This window comes from Gorilla gorilla, chromosome X (genome assembly GCF_029281585.2).
Source record: "Gorilla gorilla gorilla isolate KB3781 chromosome X, NHGRI_mGorGor1-v2.1_pri, whole genome shotgun sequence".
Taxonomy (NCBI): Eukaryota; Metazoa; Chordata; class Mammalia; order Primates; family Hominidae; genus Gorilla; species Gorilla gorilla.
In genome coordinates this window covers 27626414-27646213 of record NC_073247.2, presented here as the reverse complement: position 1 = coordinate 27646213, position 19800 = coordinate 27626414, and the positions used below count along the sequence as shown (strand labels likewise).

Sequence of the window (19800 nt, the reverse complement as noted above, 5' to 3'; positions counted from 1 at the left end):
ATTCTTATTATTTGGAAACAGATGTCTACATCGTTGTTTCCCCTCACTGAGGCTGGTCAAGTAAAGAATGAGAAAATGTGGAAATGTTAAAGCCTCTTTCATTCTTCTGTGCTGCTGAAGGTGAGGTCGCAAACAGGCAATGCGTGGGCCCAACCTGGCTTGCAGACCTGTTTTGTTTGGCCTGTGTATTGTCAGCCTGCACAGTGGTTTCTTTCCCCTCAGTGTTTTAAATTAGACATAGTTGCCAACATAGAAAAAACAGGCAAGTATCCTTGACAGATGTATTGCAAATAAGTTCTACTGTTCTTCAGCTTGCCAAAACTCTCTTAGTCTTGAATTCTGATAAAAAGTTCTTAACTTTAATGAAATTCAATGTATCCATTTTTTTTCTAAAGTTAGTCCTTTGTATGCCCTGTTTAAAAAACTTGAGACACATGAAGATATTATCCTATGCATTCTTCTAGAAGCTTTATTGTTTTACCTTTCACATTCAGATCTATGATACATATTGAATTAATTTTTCTGCATGGTAGGTTTTCTGGGTTCATTTTTTTCCATGTGGATATCCAATTGCTCCACCATCATTTATTGAAAAGACCATCTTTTCCACCACTGAATTATGATGGCTTTTTTTAAAAAATATACAAGTCAAGGGATCATATATGTGCGGCTATGTATTTGGGCTCTCTATTCTGTACCATTAACCTATCATTTGCAACAATATTACACTGTCTTAATTACTTGTAGCTATGTAAGTCTTGGAACCTGGTAGTCTAAATCCAAGTTCGTTCTTCTAGATTATCTTGATGATTCATTGTGCTGCACACTTAAATTTGGTGCACGTGTGTATGTAACAACCCAACTAAAAAATAACACAAAAGGGGATTACTGTGGGATGAGGGAGGCGAGATATTGAGTCTCTCTCAAGGAATCTGACATTTATCAACACAGGTGCCTGCATGGCAATAAGTTAGGGCTGCCTTTATACACAGGGTATGCAGTCTCCAATTTGCCACAGTCCCCACCATTACCCCATTGTTCCCTACCACTGAAGCAGATGGGCCAGTGCCCACTTCTCATCTTACTCCTGACTCACTTCACTCAATTTATATTGCCACCTGAACCCTGGTGATATTTGAATTAATGGACTAATTTAGCAGAACCTGTTGATATAGTTTTGACCATGTGAAGGATTATTCCTGATAATGGTAAGAAGGCTAAATTGCTATGGGTAATTGAGAGAAAGGGAGAGAAGGCTGAGGGCTCTTCTGTAACAGTTTCTCAATCTTAGCACTATTGACATTTTGGGCCAGATCATTCTTTGTTGTGGGGGATTGTCCTGTGCACTGTAGGATATTTGGCAACATCCTTGGCCTCCGCCCACTAGATGCCAGTAGCATCCCCCAGTTGTGACAAGCAAAACTATCTCTAGGCATTGCCAAGTTGCAGACATCGCCAGACACTGCAGAGGCAGAATTGCACTCAGTTGAGAACAACTGGCCTAAACCCATAATGGAAACAGTAAGGGTAGAAGAGATCTGATATGGGGGTAGAATAACCGGGTTAGAAATGGTTACAGGACCCCTAAAGTTCCCACCTCCTCACCTTCCTTCAGCCAGCAGAAGCAGAACAATAGATCTATAAAAAGCAAAAGGAAGAACACTTTGAGAGAGAGTAGACTATGCAGCATGGAGCCATAAAGAGGACAACTGCATCACAAACTCCAAGGGGTGTTCTTATCATATAAAATACAAGGTGATGTCCTTGCCATGGTCAGAAATTTTTAAAAAAATAAATGTAAAAACACAACATGAACAATGTCCCCTGGAGCTGTGCAATGTGGTGGTTCTGGATATAAACTATTTAAAAGCTCTCATCTCTCTAAATATTCTACGAATTCTGCCCCATTTCCATTCCACCCCATCCTCCATACACATACACACAAATGCCTCATGTAAATGATATTTTGGGGGAAAATAGATGGTCAATCTATCAAACTAATTCCTAGGAAGCATATCAGAGCCACAAGTGACTAGGATAAAAACATCAGTCCCTCCACCATTACCTCTGCCTCTCAGAACTTCCAGAAAGATTGGGATGCAGGCTCCCAGCACACATGGGTTGAAGTTCAAGCCAATTTCATTTGAATTTCAAAGGACCTGCAACACAATTCTCTGTATCTGTATTTAATTTACTTTGGTTTCCTTGATTCCATTCCCTATGCATTATCTTTCTTCCCCCTGGCTTTCCTTCAGCCTTGTAGTTTTTATTAACTCTAACACAGGGATGAAGGCACTCACTCTGTTCTGTAGTGCTATGCCCAGGATAGAAATGGTCCACCCCAGGTACAAGAATAAGGGGTGCATTCTCTGTAGAAAATGTTAAAACAATAAAATTGACTATAAGTTAGTTGGCTTTTATCATCACCATGAACCCGTTAAGTCTAAACAATGTCAATGATAAAATACTCATCCTCCTAAAAAATATTTTGTTGGTCTACATTCTAAACAATTACTGTGGCTATTGTTGAGTTTTAAAATACATATATATATGTATTACATATGTGTATATATATACACATATATACACACGTGTGTGTATATATATGTGTGTGTATATATATATATGCACACATATATAATGTCTTCTGCTGATGATGCTAGAGGATTTTCACAGGTGAATCTTGAAATTTTTACAGTTTCTGTGTCAATTCCTTCTTTCTGCCAAATCTGCTAAGAGGATTTCAGGGCAAATAAAGGAAAATATATCTGCGTTATAATTTAATATCCAAAGATAAAGATCCTTTTCCCTCTATGTTTGAAAGAAAAACGCAATGAGGTAAACACCACTCAGAGTCTGGAAATACTTTTGTTCACACTTCCAGAACACTTCACATTTGAAAAATGATACGGCAGGGTTCTTTGAAGTTACAGTTTGCCATGGAGATGCTCTACTTGAAGCATTTTCTCCTGCAGGCTTGGTAATTTTTCAAAAGTGTTTAATAAACTCATAGAGCACTCTTGTTCAAAAGGAATTGTATATTTCAGCTTCATTTCTACACTCTTTATTTCTGCCCTTTGATAGACTTCTTGATAAAAAGGGAGTCCTGCACCTCTCAGTCATCTCAGGGCCCATGACATCTCCCCTTTCAAAAAGAGCTGAAGATGGAAAAAGTCTCACATCATTCACTAGGACTCCTGCTTACCAGGGTTTAGTCACTTGCGTTCTGGGCTTTGGTCCTTTGCCCAAACACATGCCAGAAGATATATAACAAATTAAACTAGCAGGTTTGGTCCATGTTAAAACATTAGCTTACAATCTTCCAGTAAAACATTTCCTTTCTAGGGAGTAGGAAAAATTTGGGAGAACACAAATCATTCCTTGACTATTCATGAAGTAAGCAACTTCATGCACTTCTTAAATCTTGAAAAGAGCTGTAATCTCAGGGTGGTTTATGCCTTCTCATGCAAGGCCTTCCCATTTGGCCTTGTGCCCTACCTTTGCGTCCTTCTCTGCTCCATATTCCATATCCATCTGCTGTAATTTGAATGTTTGTCCCCAGCAAAACTCACATTGAAACTTAATCCCCAAAGTGGCAGTGTTGAGGGGTGGGGCCTTTGAGAGTTAATTAGGTCATGATGGCTGCCCTCATGAATGAATTAATCCATTCATGAATTAACAGGTTATCATGGGATTGGGACTCGTGGCTTTATAAGCAGCAGCAGCAGAGAGACCTGAGCTAGCATACTCAGCTCCCTCACCATGGGATATCGCCTGCCACCTTGAGATTCTACAGAGAGTCCCACCAGCAAGAATGCCCTCACCAGATGCGGCCCCTCGACCTTGGACTTCTCAGCCTCTATAACTGTAAGAAACAAATTTCATTTCTTTATAAATTACCCAGTTTTGGGTATTCTGTTATAAGCAACAGAAAACAAATTAAGACACCATCTATTACATCCACATGAGAATTTCTTTGCAGTTCCAGAATACATCATGTTCTTATCATATCCCACCTTACCACATGCAGCTCTCTCTGCCTGGAATATCCTCTTCTTCCTAGTAAATGCCTATCCCTCTTTTAAGACTATTCCATGAAGCCTTCCTGAATCCTCATAATCTGAGTTAAATACCCCTCCTGTGTGTTCTAAGAGCAACCTGGCCTTGCGTCTTCTGGTACATACTGTGTTCACCAAAACTTTTTCCTCTGGAGCTCACAGCTAGACTACATTTCCTGGTCTCTCTTGTGGTTAACTTTTGTCAGATGATTGAATTCCAGCAAATGAAGAAAAGTGATGTGTGTTACTTCAGTGAAAGGTAATTGTATCTTCTCCACCATCTCTCTTTTATCAAACCATTGGCTAAAGGGAGGAAACTCCCCAGCCCTAGGGGACAACGGTGCCACACACGTAAGGAGTCTGGGTTCCTGAACAACCACAGGGAAAACAGGACAACTGTAAGCATCCACCCTGGATGGTGAGGTGAATGAGATTCATTGAACTCCCAGGGTTCTTTGTTACAGCAGTTGTCCTACCCTTATACAACATAGCACCTATCCCACTCTGCACTGCAATGCATTTGTAGGTCTCTGTCTCACTGGACTGTGGGCTCCTTGGGGGAAGGAGTTGTGTCTTGTTAGTCTCATCTCCAGCTCCTAACACAGTGCAGTTAAACAGGAGGAACACATTAAATATCGATGGAAGGAGGGTCATGGGAAGGAACAAACTCATGGATAGAAAATGTAGCACAGCAAAAACTATGCCCTGGAAACACAATTAGCCTTTGCTCTGAATCAGCTGAGACTCTGGATGAGTCAGTTTTGCCTTTCTGCACCACAATTTCTTTGACCGTAAAATGAGATTGGCTAGTCAGTAGTTCCAGCTTTAGCGTACATCAGCATCACCCAGAGGGCTTATGAACACACGGATTGCTGGGTCCCACTACCAAGGTTCCTGATTCAGTTGGTGCAGGGCAGGGGTGGCAAGAATTTGCATTTCTAATAAGTCCCTGATGATGCTGATATTGCTGGTCTGGGGACCACACTTTGAGAACCGCTTGCATAGATTATCTCAGATCCCTTTTATCTCTAAAGTAAATGACCCAGTCATCCACATCAATGCTTAGGAATGGTCAGGGCCTGGTGATCTCCAGTGTCCAAGCTTATGGGCCAAATGATAGATGATTCTTCCAGGGTTAGTTTGTCCTTTGGGACTACTAGATTGGAAATATCCTATCTGTAGCCCACCATTTGCATTCACAATATGGAATAAAACCCCTCACCCAATAGGAGAGGTGCCTCCCCAAATTATTCAAATTTTAAAGGTAAGAAACTATAACTAGGGTGCCAGATTACTTGGTCGAGATTTCAAGCCAACTCTTTCTGATCCTTCCCCATCACTCCAACTCCAGCTAAGGACATCATGATGGGAATATTTTTGAACAAAAGAACACTGACAAGATAAAGCAAATAACCTGGCCCCACATTAAGCCAAGTTTTCAATTTAGCAGATCTTTAAAATGCACTGTGAGTCAGCCATGATATCCCATGACTGCCAAGTGTTTACTGTGTGCAGGTATTTAAGAACCTGTCTCAGATCACCAGGAGGTAAAAGCAACCAAATCTCAGACTTTGACTTAACTGGAAAGACTCCCAACTCCTTTTCCCATCATTTTCATTAAATACATGAGAACAAATGCAAACCACAATATATCGACACCAAGACTCCATAAAACCCACACTTAGTTATCATACATTTATTTTTAACATAGCACCCCAGTTTCACATCATGTATATTTTCCAAAGTTGGAGATCTTTAACTATGTTCTTCACAGACTTTTCAACAAGTGTGAAAAAGAGGCAGTAAGGTTAGCTTGAGTCTACAAGTCACAATCCAAATATAGGACACCTATGTTTAAGGTCAATATACATAATGTTCCCAATGCTTAGCAAATGAATGAGACTCTGGCTGAGTAAAATATTAACACAACTTGTTAGCACATTATCATGAAAAGACAGAAGGCATCAAATATATACTTTGCTGTTACACTTTTTACTGTTCAATGTACTTGTAGTGAAAAAATATACATTTTTACTTTCAAGGTTAAAATAGACCATCAGCTCATTATCTCTCTTAGCCAATAGCTATGAAGACTAAAATGGCTCTTCTTGCTTCTGGCTCACTTGAACATCTTATTTGTGCTGAAGACAAAAAGGATAGCAGTGCTAAAGAAAAGGGTATACCCGGTTCCCAAGATAGGTGCGGTTGAGGTTCTGGCACAAGGTGACTTAAAACAAAAATAACACAACTCAGTTGATCCAATCTCCACACAATGGGGTTGCATAATCAACTGTTCCAGCCCCAGGGAAGAGCTCCCTGAAAGAGCTTTAGGATCTGGCCCTGTTGTTCAACAGAGGGCTTCAGGATGGAACTGGTATCTGAAGGTTTCTTTACTGTAGTTTCCAAATTCCAATTTAAGCACTTTTAAAGTCTGGTGTCTGCTGGTCTTCAGAGTCATAAACCCACTTCTCTAATATCCCACAGCCATGACATTAGTTTACAGCAAGACCAGAGTATTCACAAAACATGAAAAAATGAGCATTCCCCAATTGTTGACAGCAGAGCAAGGCTTCTGTAACTAGAACATGTCCTGTGTATTGAAACCCTGCAATGCCTCCTAGAAAAGGTTCCTTTATCATCATGTGTGTTGGCATGTGTAGAAAATAACTATACAAGCCTAAAAGCAACTGTGTACTTCAGATGTCTTGCTCATACTAACAGACTGACTGCTTTAGGGCATGCATGTAACACAGCCTCCAAAAGCCTTTTTTAGAAGAGGGCAACAGCTCTTCGAATCTGCTTGTGTTGCTTTTAAAGTCTGGCCCTCCCTGCTCTCGGGAAATTCACATAACCAGATGCATTTCTCCTTACAAACAAGCGAAGCAGGGTGGCTCACAGAGTAATACCCACATTCAAATTGCCATCAGTGACTGACCTATCAGTGTTGGTAGGATCTCCCCTAGCTTGTGCTGAAGGAGGAACAAGACATGTGAGCTGAGGACTCCAAAAACACAAATCCCCACTTCTTACTAGGAAATTGAACCATACTGAGTCATGATACAAAAAAAAAAGTAACAAAACACCCATAACTAAAGTATAAATTCAACTGATCCTTTGAAATCAGAGTTTTAAAAGAATACCCTTGAAACAGTAAAGCAGTTAGAAAGAAAAACCAGAATTACTAGTGTTCTCTTTAAACACAGTGGGAAAACACCTCTTAACTACTATTTCATTTTGTTCACATTCAGAATGTTCAAACCAGAACCTAATGATCCCTACTTGTCAATAATATGGGAAGCTCTGGTTGCCATGATACGTTATATTCTTTTCTTTTTATTTTTAAAACCACATTCCCTTGGTGATATCTAGTGAGAAGGTGTGATTCTAGTTTGTGTTGAACAAATGTTTTTAGCTCTAAGGTGTTACACTGTAATTGAGATCTTTCCAACTACTGCTTAAAAGAAGACATTGGCAAATGCCTGCTTTAATTGCAAAAAACACATGAATTCCAATATTACCTTATTGATCTTCTGAGTACACATCTATTATTACCATGGCTGTGAGATCATTTAAGAAACAGACAAATGTCATTTAGAAATAGACTATAGAATCAAATCACAACTAAAGAGAATGCTTTATGATAGCTCAGACAGTGGTAGGAAATCAAAGGCAAATTCACATTTTTGATTACTCACCCTAAAATACACTGAAATTGAACATTTGTGACCCAAGTAACTAAAAATACATTGAAGAAAACTATAACTTAACTACATATTGAGTTCATTTCAATCGCAGTAGTCTATTTCAAAAACAACCTCCCATAAGGAATACAGGAATGGAATCCATTGAAAGCAACAGCTGTCAAAAACTCTGCCAAGAAACTCAGAGTAACTTATTGCATCATAAAAGGTGAGGTGTTCAGGAAAACAAATAGCTCAATCATATTCTTTTCTTTCAGATTTTGTCACTTCAATCTAAGAGAAATTTCTAGAACTAAACTCCCTAAAACATGTTTTCAAATTTAAAGACTAATTAAGTCAATGAAATTCAACATGATAAACAGAAAAAAAAAAAACCTCCTAATCTATTTTTAGTATTGATAGAGGGTAGAGAATCTAACTCAAAATCCATAAAATCAGGTTGGCGCCCCAAATCTGCCACTAGTTACCTCTTTCTATGGATTTTTTGGGCCAGGAACTGTTGTTTCTTAGGGCTTTGGTTTCCCCACATGCAAACTGCAAGTGATGGGTACCAGTCCTGCTCAGCTCTGACATCCTATTCTCCAGTGACAATAAGATGGGCACAGCTTCCAGCTAAGCTGCCTCCTCTCCCAATCATGCCCAAACACTTGTTTAATATTTGTAAAGCAGTTAGATCCTTCCAAATAAGGCAAATATCTGCCTCAATTACAACATATACATTCATTCCAGATATCTACCTTTTAGTTTTGCTTTGATGTCTGCTGGATAGGAAAGTGGCAAAAGCAATATGCCACATACGAGAGATGCCGAGGGACCAAATAAGCCAGCTGTCAGCTACTACTGTGCTTTCATCTGTGGGACTGTAGGATCCCAATGGGGGAAGACCACTTAACAGCAAGGTAATTCAACCCCTATGGATGGGGACAACATTGACCTTCTGTCTATAGAATTCTCCCCAACAGGCAGGTCTAACTTTGGAGTCGTTTTATGGAAGAGGTATAATGGTGATTTCAGTAATTCAGCCATCTTATAAATCACATTAAAGGCTCACAGAAATATTATCAGGCGTTACAATCCTAAATTAAAGTGCACGTCCTAAGAAAACACAGAAAGAGAGGATGAGCACTACTTAGGTAATAATAATAGTAGTGTGTCATTACTTGTGTGTTATGCACACATATTTTAACTGTTTTTTAAAAATCCACTTCTAAGCAACTAATAAACTGTGGTTACAGTTGAGTCCACCCAAGAAGGCAGGCATAGATATTATTAGTGTGTGCTCGCCTATCTTAAAATATTGATGAGATTATGAAACTCAGGGGAATTTGATTGTCCAATGCAAGTTTTTTCCCTTAATGAAAACCAAGCCAACCAAACAAAACCCCAACCTCCCAATTTGGCTCACTCTGGCACTGACTTCATGGAGGGGAGGGGAGAAGCATGTCAATATTTTTAAAATGAATACTGCAGACTAACATTCCTTAGTTTATACGTCTGCCTAATGGAAATGAAGTGCTATCCCAACCGAGAGCATATGTACTGGAAGATTATGAGATAAAGTGCACATGCTAGTCTTTCCTGGATTGAATTTACCAAAAGCCAAACATGCTGTGAAACGTCTGCAATCAGAACAGTGCTGATAGCCGGGCAGGTGGCTCACGCCTGTAATCCCAGCACTTCGAGAGGCCAAGGCGGGTGGATCACTTGAGGTCAGGAGTTCGAGACTAGCCTAGCCAACATGACAAAATCCCATCTCTACTAAAAATACAAAAATTAGCTGGGTGTGGTGGTGGGCACCTGTAATCCCAGCTACTCGGGAGGCTGAGGCACGAGAATTGCTTGAACCCAGGAGGTGGAGGTTGCAGTGAGCCGAGATTGCACCACTGCGCTCCAGCCTGGGCGACAGAGCAAGTCTCCATCTCAAAAAAACAAAAACAAAAAAAAACAAAAAACACTGCCGATAAAATTTGTTGTAGCCCCTAGATCTCAGAACATGGAAAAACCAGTTGCCTAAAAATTTGTGCTGACCCATTCATAATCTTCGGAAGAGTTTAAACTTACTCCCAACCCTTCCCCCACAAAAACAAAAAAGGCAGCAAATGGGGAAGAAAAAAAGGGAATAGAGAAATAGTTCAAGTTTCATAATTTTCAAAATCAATTCAAAATCCTTAAATATGCACGGAATAGATTCAACAATTTGTTTTTCTGTGGAAAAAACATCATCTGTTTGAGCCTTTATCCTCTGCCATTAAGCTATTGATAAAGCTTGCCAATGGACTAAGGAAACATTAAATAAATGCCTGCTTGTTCTAAAAGCTCCCAGCTCTATTGAAATCAAAAGCTGAATCCCACATATTGCAAACCTATCCAAAACTGCTTCAAAAAGACCCTATACACCCCCACCCTGCTACCCTAAGAATGGGGAAATTAGTAAAATGCACAAGAGACAGCATTTCTTGCCATTAGTCTCTCAAAGTGGTGTTAATGCTGGCATGCCCTGTGAGGGTCAGTAGCCCTGTGCCCCTGTGGTCCCATTTTCAACTTGGGCTTTCAGGAGAAGCAGTAGCTACTTAAATTTCTGTAGGATACTGGCTTCTGCAATTTGAGCTTCCTGTTTTACATTACCTACACTGGAGTTAATTGTGCTCCTCTGAATCTGATATAAACCAATCACTTCCCAAGAATACACTTTACAGAGAACAAAACAGTCATATATCCAGCATGAGGACCACTTCTCTTTCATTATCTCTTCATACCCCATACATTTGCAATCCAGGTTAAAATAAAGATTAAAATAACTACTAGAGATTGTTGGTAACAACCATTTCCCCTTCTTCCCCAGTTTGGATAGCTGGGTTCAAACAACAAATGTTTATCAATCCTAACAGTCTCATCAGCCTTTCATATTTGATGGGTGGTTTCCAAACTCATGCATTTACAGATATATTATCCCATGCAGGATAAAAGTAGAGATCTGGCAACTATTTATTTAATTTGGTCAGGCAAGGCAGTCAAAGCAGACTTCTCTTGCCCAAAAATTTACATGAAAGGACTGAGTTGTCTGGGTTGACAGCCTAGCTTGGCCAAGTTAAACAGCTCATTGCCAAAACCTCCACTTTACAGAGGTGTAAAGACCCAGTAAGTCTTTGACATTCAATAGAAAACAATAGTCATGTATTATTTATAGCTAGATATAATATCAAAATGGCACTAGAGAAGCAATTTTTGGCATATAGTGGTAGAGGGCACAGCGCCAGTCTAAATCTGATGCTTTTATTTTAGCTTTTGTTTTTATTATGGTCACACCAATGACTATCTAGTTGGAATCCCAATTACTCAGGAAACCAACCTACTCTTTGTGATATACATACAAAAAGCATCCTGAAAGTACTTGGTTACAAGCATCCTGAAGGTTCTTGGTTATAAGGTTTTATAGAAAACATAAATTCTTTAAATAAATAATGCTCTAAGTTATTTTTATTTGCTAGAAGACTGGTTTTTGGTAAGGAGCAGCATCTAATACCTTGCAGAAGTACTTAAGAATAGGAGACAAATTCCACTGATAATTAGCATTTCAAGTGTGATAATCAGTTGAAGTATTTTTTCCACCACAGTAAAACATACAAGTGAAGTGCAAGAGAAAAGGTCATATGGATTATATTTTGCTGCTCACAGCTTTTGACACAGTCAAACATCTATGACAAGTAGTTGGGTTCAAAACATTCAAAAGAAAGATCTTGGCAGACAAGGTCACCCACTGTCACTTGAGCCATGGGGGGTCACAATACAGTGACCGGACGAAGTTGTTCCAATTGGTTTTCCAATGCAATTCGTTCTTGATGAACCTCCTGAGTTGTACAAAACACAAGAAAAACAAAAAAGCAAAGGGGTCATTTCTTGAATTCATCCCTACTTCATCAGATTTAAAAGGAAACTTATAACTGGACCCACAAATACAAGTGCTGTATAACTCAAGAACAGGAGGACTGGGAGGTATCAGATTTAATGCTGGTGACCAGACAAAAGGGGCTTCACAATCTGTAATCTCTCAACTCCTTTCTGAAGGTGATGAAATGAAACTGACCTACTCCCCTCTACCACCCTGCCCTAGTTTTAGCCTGTTTTAACAAGATCAGTAGCTGGTAGACAGAGTCATTAAAAATTAAAAGACGAGGAGAAAGCAGAAAGCAAAAACAGACTCCCAATACTGAGCAGTGAGCCAACAGGACTTAAATTTCTAGTTGCAATCTCTGGCTTGTAATCCCGCACCATACTCAGTCAGGTCTGAGGGCCAAAAAGGTACACTAGTTGCCCCTCCACCAAAGTCTCATCCAGGTTTCTGCACAACATATGGTGTAAGGTACAACATCTGGGTGAAAGGCAGAAAAGAGGCTGAGCAATCTGCTCTTTGGGAATTCAAACTTTCGGGCCTAAAACGGATTTTTTTGGCAGGAAGAGAGGGGACACATAAAGGTATTCAAGTAGAATCAGTCAAGGTGGGAAAGAATCCTGTAGAAAGGCTGAATTGTGAGATTCAGAAGAATCAGCATACTAGTAGTCAGTATACAACTTCACAAGTATTTATTCACATGCTCTCCTAGCCACCCAGCCGGAAGTCTTTTGGTTTCTATCTCCTACACGTGAGGTAATGCTGTAGCTGTGATGGTATCAGCAAAGAATATGCCAGATCAGAGCAATAGGGCTTATATTCAAATGACTTGAGAAAGATAATAAAGTTAATGAACAAGATACTTCCAGAAGGAAATAAGATAACATAATAGAGAGTAACAGAGGGGGATATGGGAGAAAGGAGAGAGAGTGCCCTGGGAAGGCTTCTCAGAGTTAGCACTACTTGAGCAAAGACTTGAATGAAATGAGGAGTGAGCCATATGAAGATATGGGGGGAAGGATATTCACAGAGACAAAAGGGCAACTGCAAAGGCCCTGAGGAGCGAGTGAGTTTGGTGAATTTGATGAACAAAAAGCCTGTGTGACCAGAGTAGATGGAACAAGGAAGACATTGGCAGGAAATGAAGTCAGAGATTTAAGCAAGGAGCCAGATCATACAGGGCCTTGTGGGCAGAGGAAATAGTATGGAAATGTAGGGGGGATGGCATTGAGGGTTTCTTTCTTTTTTTTTTTTTTTTTTCTGAGACAGAGTCTGGCTCTGTCGCCCAGGCTGGAGTGCAGTGGCGTGATCTCGGCTCACTGCAAGCTCCGCCTCCCAGGTTCACGCCATTCTCCTGCCTCAGCCTCCCGAGTAGCTGGGACTACAGGCACCCGCCACCACGCCTGGCTAATTTTCTGTATTTTTAGTAGAAACGGGGTTTCACCACATTAGCCAGGATGGTCTCGATCTCCTGACCTCGTGATCTGCCCATCTCGGCCTCCCAAAGTGCTGGGATTACAGGCGTAGACCACCGCACCCAGCCTGGCATTGAGTGTTTCTAATCAGGGAAGGAACATGACCCAACTTAAAATTCAAAATTTTCACTCTGGCTACTGTGTAGACAGTAGATTATAGCAGGGTGAGAGTGGAAGCAGGGGAGCAACTGGGAGGTTACTGCAGGGACCCAGGTGAGAAATGAAAATGGCTTCCGTCAGGGTAGAAGCCATGAAGATGAAGAGAAGTGGATGAATTCTAGATAAATCTTGAATCTAGAACTGGTAGGACTTGCTGATAAAGTTGATGTAGGAGAGAAGGAAAATCTGAGGATGACTCCTGGGATTTTTGTATGAAGAAAGTAGCTGGCTGGTAGTGATATTGAGAATGAGAAGATTAGATAAGAAATGAGTATTTCAAGGAGAGGGTTGGCAATTAATTATCTGAGATGTGTATTGGATATCTAAGGAGAAAACATTGAGTAAGAAGTTATATATGCAAGTCTAGAGCACAGAGGAAAGGAGAAGTAGGGCTTGAGACATAAATTAGGTTTCATTAGTTTATGGATGGTCTTCAAAGCCATGAGACCATATAACATCATCTAGCAAAACAGTATAGATAGAGGTTTCAGGTAAAGATGGAAGACTGACCAGGGGTACCACACTCTCTCCCTCCTGGAGCACCACTAAAACAATACAGCAACTTTTCAAAGTCATGGACCCACAAGACAGGGAAAACAAAAGGGACAAGATGATAGCAATAAAATTTGAAAGCTGAGTGGCAAACTGGTGAATGGTAAATGACTTAGGAAATCCAGGAAAATAAATGTGGGAATTCTGCCAGCTGCTGAGTATGTCTATTCCAAGCATGCATTCCAGAGCTAGGGAAATAACCATAGGGTGAGTTTGGGAGTCCACTGGGTCCACTGTGAGACGAACATAAGCTAAAACTCCATTGATCACCTGATCTCCCTAAGCCCCAACTCTGATGGGCCACAGTGACACTTTGCATCTCCTGGAATTAGCGTGAGTTCAGAGCTAGTGTCTAGTAATTCCCCAAAAGTCTAATTATTTCCCTTCCTCTAATGCACAGTCACCCTGGTAAATGGCAGCAGGGTCCCCTTAGGAAAGGCTAGGAGAAAGATTTGCAGTGTAAATTTTTGGCTGCACAGTGGGGTCCTTCCTTAAGGAGACATAGATGCCCCTTCATCATTCAAGAGGTTCTGGATCTATAAACTGGATTAGCCTGGGAATTAATTGAGGGGCTATGACTACAGTTCTGTTTCAATGATTCTTCAGACTTCTGTTCACTAGACTTAGAACTTTTCCACTCATACGGATCAAGTAAAGAAAGCTGAGTCCCAGGCTAACATGAAGAAAAATAAGAACCAACTTGATTTTACATAGGAGAATTCCTGAAAGACTCAAATTGGCAACACCAGATACCTATTAAAGTGGGAGTATATAAGGGGAGATGGGAGTTGGCTAAAATAAGTGTTGGCTGAAAATCTGTTTCAGAAGCAATTAGATCCCCAGATCATTCCTGCCACCAGGGCAGAATGCTGAAGGTTTATTTCTTGAAAAGGTACAACAGAGAGCATCTGGATTAGCAAGAAACAAGCACAGTTGAGGACAAGATACTGGGCCAGAAATAGGGAGAGTGAATGAATATCCTGGAATGCTGAGACCTACAGCCCTCTTGCTCCACTGAACCAACTCTATCCCTCCATGTAGGTGACCAAAACAGTCTCCACTCTGGACACTCCAACCAGACCAAGAGGAAAGAGCTAATCATACTCCCTTTGGGGGTTCCCCAACTATACAGCCACGCCAAATTGCCAGACAGTGAAGCTCAGAGTTGACAAGCCTTACAACGTGCAATGAACTTCCAATCAGTGTTTTCATCTTCCCTTTAAATATGAGCAAAGAAGGGCCATCAGATATCAAAGGAAAGCATCTAAGATAAAGCACATACAACACAACACAACACACACAAACTATTCAGGAAGAAGAAAGAAAAATGACCATAAAAAAAGATCACAACGAGTTCTGCACATGTTTCCCAGAACTTAAAGTATAATTTAAAAAAAGATCACAACAATGAAACAAGAATAGGATATCATCAAAAATAAACAGAGAACAAAAAATTATTGGTTATTAAACAACAGAAGATTTAGAATATATAATTAAGTTTCCAGAAATAGACAAAAATAAAGAGGAAAATGTAGGAAGAGAAAAGAAAGAAAACAGAAGAGAAAATATGAGAAAATTAGAGAACTAAGCTAAGAAGTCCAATGTCTGAATATCAGTAAGGGAGAATGAGAAAAAAATGGGGGTGAGGGCAGGGGGGAGGAAATAATCAACGACAACAAAAATGAAAATAAAAAACCCTTCAGAACTGGGGAATATCAGTTTCCAAATTAAAAGGGCCCACCAAATGTAGAGAACAATGGATGAAACTGGCCTACCCCAAAGCAGAGGGAGAGAGGAGAAAACCAAAACCAAACAAAATGCAAAACAAAACAAGTTCACATACAAAGTTTTAGAAAACAGAATGAACTTTGAAATTTAAAAAATAACTTTTTAAAATTATCATAGGGTAAAACAATTTTTTTCTTTTAGTGTACAGATTTGTGTAACCACCACCACAAAGAAGACACATTACAGTTCAACCAACCCCAAAAGTTCCCTGGGACTACTCATACAAACTCTCGTCTCATGCATAACCCCTGATAGCCACTGATTTGTTTCACATCACTATAGTTTTACCTTTTCAAGAATGTCAAATAAAAGGAATCATACAGTACACAACCTTTTGATACTGGCTTGTCTCACTCTGCATAATGTCTGAGTTTCATCCAAGTTGTGTATCATTTCTTTTCTCTGTTGAGTACTATTCCATTGTATGAATGTATCCCAATTTATTCATTCATCTTTTGAAGGACATTTATGTTGTTTCCAGGTTTGGGCTATCATGAATAAAACTGCTATGTAAATTCATATATAGATTTTTGAGCGAACATAAATTTTCATTTCACTAAGGTAGAGAGACAGCTGGGTCACATGGTTAGTGTATGTATGACTTCATAGGAAACTGCTGAATGATTTTTCAGAGTGGTGGTACCATTCTGCATTCCCACCACCAATAAATGAGAGTTCTAATTGCCAGCACTTGGTGATGTCACATTTTTTGTTTTAGCAATTCTAGTATGTGTATAGTGGTATGTAATTGTGGTTTAAATTTGCATTTCCCAAATGGCTAATGATGTTGAATATCTTCTCATGTACTTATTTGCCATCTTTATATATTCTTTAGTGAAGTGTCTGTTCAAATCCTTTGCCCATTTTTAAATTGAGATGCTTTGGTTTTGAGAGTTCTTATTATTGAGTTTTAAGAGTTCTTTATATAATTGAGATATAAGTCTTTTATCAAATACGTGTTTTGCAAATACTTTCTCCCACTCAGCAGCTTGTCTCTTAATTTTCTTAACTGTGCTTGGCAAAATAAAAGGTTTTAATTTTGATGAAGTCCAATTTTTTTAGTTTTTCTCTGTTATAGATTGTGCTTTTGGTGTTATTTCTAACTCCAGATCATGAAGATTTTTCTGTTTTCTTCTAAAAATTTTATAGCTCTATGTTTTACATTTACATCTATGACTCATTTCAAGTTAATCTCTGTATAGATGTGAGGCTTAGATCAAGGTTATTTTTTTAAATGCAAATGACAAATTGTTATAAAACAATTTGTTGAAAACTATTATTTCTCATTGAATCGATTTTGCACCTTTGTCAAAGATCAAATGGCTGTTTTCATGTGGTCTATTTCAGGACTCTGTATCCTATTCCACTGACCTATGCATCAGCATCTTGATTACTGGAGCTTGACAGTAAAGTGATTCCTCCAACTTTGTTCTTCCTTTTCAAATTTGTTTAAGCAATTCCAGCTCCCTGGCCTTTACATATAAGTTTTGGGATTAGCTTGTCTATACTCACAAAAAATCCTGCTGGGATTTTTATTGGTTTTGTAATAAATCTATAGACTACTTTGGAGAAAAATAACATTTGAAAAGATATTTCATAAAGTAAGATATGAAAGGTAAATAATCACAAAGAAAAGTGGACAACATAATTAGTCAGCAAGGAAATGATAAAAACTATATCACTACAGGGCTAGCTAAAATTAATAAGAATCATAACACCAAATGTTGGCAAAGACGTGGAACAATTGGAACTCTCATACATTAGTGGTAGGAGTACAGATTGCTACAACCACCTTGGAAAATGATCTAGCAGTTTCTCAGAAACTAACCACATACACTTACCATGATACCTACGAATCCCAATCCAAGAGAAATGAGAACATATTTCCATACAGAGACTTATTAAAAAATGCAGTTTTATTCCAAATTGCCAAAAACTGGAAACAGCTCAGGTGTCTGTCAATAGAATTGATAACCAAACTGTAACATATTCACCCAATGGGATACTACTCATCAATAAAAATGAATTACTGATACACGCAACAATATAAATGAATCTCAAAAACATAATACTTAGTGAAAGAAGCTTTACAAGAAGTATAAGTTGTAAGACACCACTTATATAAAGTTACAGAACAGGCAAAACTATGGTATAAAAATTAGAATAGTGATTGCCTCTGTGTGGGTAGGGCAGGAATTGACTAGGAAAAAGCATGAGGGAGCTTCCTGGGGTGATGGTAATATTCTCTATCTTTTTGGGGGTTTAGATTCCGTAAGTACATGTACTTGTTACAAACTCAGCAAATGTACACTTAAGGTTTGTGCGTGCGCTGGCGCGGTGGCTCACGCCTGTAATCCCAGCACTCTGAGAGACCTAGGCGGGCAGATCACAAGGTCAGGAGATCAAGACCAACCTGGCTAACACAGTGAAACCCCGCCTCTACTAAAAATACAAAAAGTTGGCCGGGCATGGTGGCAGGCGCCTGTAGTCCCAGCTACTCAGGAGGCTAAGCCAGAAGAATGGTGTGAACCCAGGAGGCGGAGCTTGCAGTGAGCAGAGATCACGCCACCGCACTCCAGCGTGGGTGACAGAGCGAGACTCCATCTCAAATAATAATAATAATAATAATAATAATTGTGCATGCATTTTGTATAAACATTTTACCTCATAAGAAAAAACTGTAAAAATATATTGAACTCTAGCTAATTATACGCATGCTAAAATATTCAGGGAAAGTATACAGATATCTGCAATTTATTTGAAAATATGTCAAAAATAAGATGAACTGATGGACACAAGGATAAATGGGTAGATATGTGATTAAAAATAAGTATAGTAAAATGTTATTGTAGAACTGAAGTGATGTCTATACAAGCAGTCACTTATGATTCTTTCAACTTTCCTGTATGTTTGAAAATTTTCATACTAAAATATTGGGGCAAATGGGGTTGGGGTATAAAAGTTAAGTCAGGGAAGGAAGAGACAGCAGAGAATGAAAATGGGAAGCACCAGTGAAGCAGAAGAAAAACCAGGAGAGTATGGTATGTCAAAAACCAGTTATAAAAGCAATTTCAGAGGAGGAAATGATCAATTGTGTAGAATTCTTCTGAAAAAAAATAATAATATTAAAACAGCCCCATTGGATTTAGCCACAAGACAGGTGTGAGTGGAGGAGGACGAAGCCAACTGAAGTGGAAGGAAGAGAAAATTACTGGTTTGAAAGTAAAGGTAATGAATAAAACCACTCCTAAGAAACTTTGCTGTGAAGGGGACCAAAGAAATGAGGCAGTAATTGGCCAAGTGTAATGGACAATAGTGGAGCATATTTACATGTGGATGGCGAATGATCCAGTAGAGAACTGGGGGATATAGTGGGTAGAATCATGTCCTCTCAAAATATATGTTTAAGTCGTAACCCCCAGTATCTGTAAATGTGACCTTATATGCAAATAGGTTCTTTGCAGATGTAATCAAGTTAAGATGAGGTCATGCTAGATTAGGGTGGGTCCTAATCCAATGATTGGTGTCCTTATAAGAGGATACAATAAGAAGAGAAATTTGGACACAGACACAGAGAGATACAGGAAGAAGACCATGTGACAACAGAGGCAGAGATTGGAGTGACGCAGCTACAAGCCAAGGAATGCCCAGGACTGCCAGCAACATCAGAAGCTGGGAAGAGGTAAGGAAGGATTATCTTCTAGAGCCTTCAAAGAGAGCATAGCTCTGCCAATATCTTGATTTCAGAGTTCTAGCCTCCAGAGCTGTGAGAGAATCATTTTTGGTTATCTTAAGCCACCACATTTGTAGTATTTTGTTATAGCAGCCCTGAGAAACTAACACAGGGGAGAGTAACGATGAAGAGAAACAGGGGTGATGTCATTGAGAAGGTGAAATGGAACCATTTGCAAGGTACCAGAGGAGGGGCTGGCCTTTGATAGTACCAAGGTGACTTCCTTCTACTAAAATAAGTATTTACATCCTCTTTCAGAGAGGATGTAAATAATTAAGGGCTTACCCAGAAGCTTTGGATAATAAAGAATGCTTCAAACAGCCTTCGTAATAGATTGTCTTTCCTTTTAACTCATACACAATATGAAGCCTACATATTAAAGTCACTAGTCTTCCTCTGACTATGCAAGAACCAACCCATGAAACTTAAATACAGTAATTCTCCA

At 39.3% G+C, this 19800-nt stretch overlaps 1 protein-coding gene across 6 annotated transcripts in view; it reads right to left on the bottom strand.

Annotated features, from left to right (window-relative positions):
* Nucleotides 1-5739: 5739 nt before the first annotated feature.
* Nucleotides 5740-19800, bottom strand: part of REPS2 (RALBP1 associated Eps domain containing 2) — a 202445-nt gene continuing 188384 nt past the window's right edge. For all 6 annotated transcript variants that reach the window (XM_055375470.2, XM_055375469.2, XM_055375471.2 and 3 more), the window contains one exon: nucleotides 5740-11607. In XM_055375470.2, coding sequence (XP_055231445.1) covers nucleotides 11539-11607 — 69 coding nt within the window. In that variant the 3' untranslated portion in view covers nucleotides 5740-11538. The remainder of the gene's footprint in view (nucleotides 11608-19800) is intronic.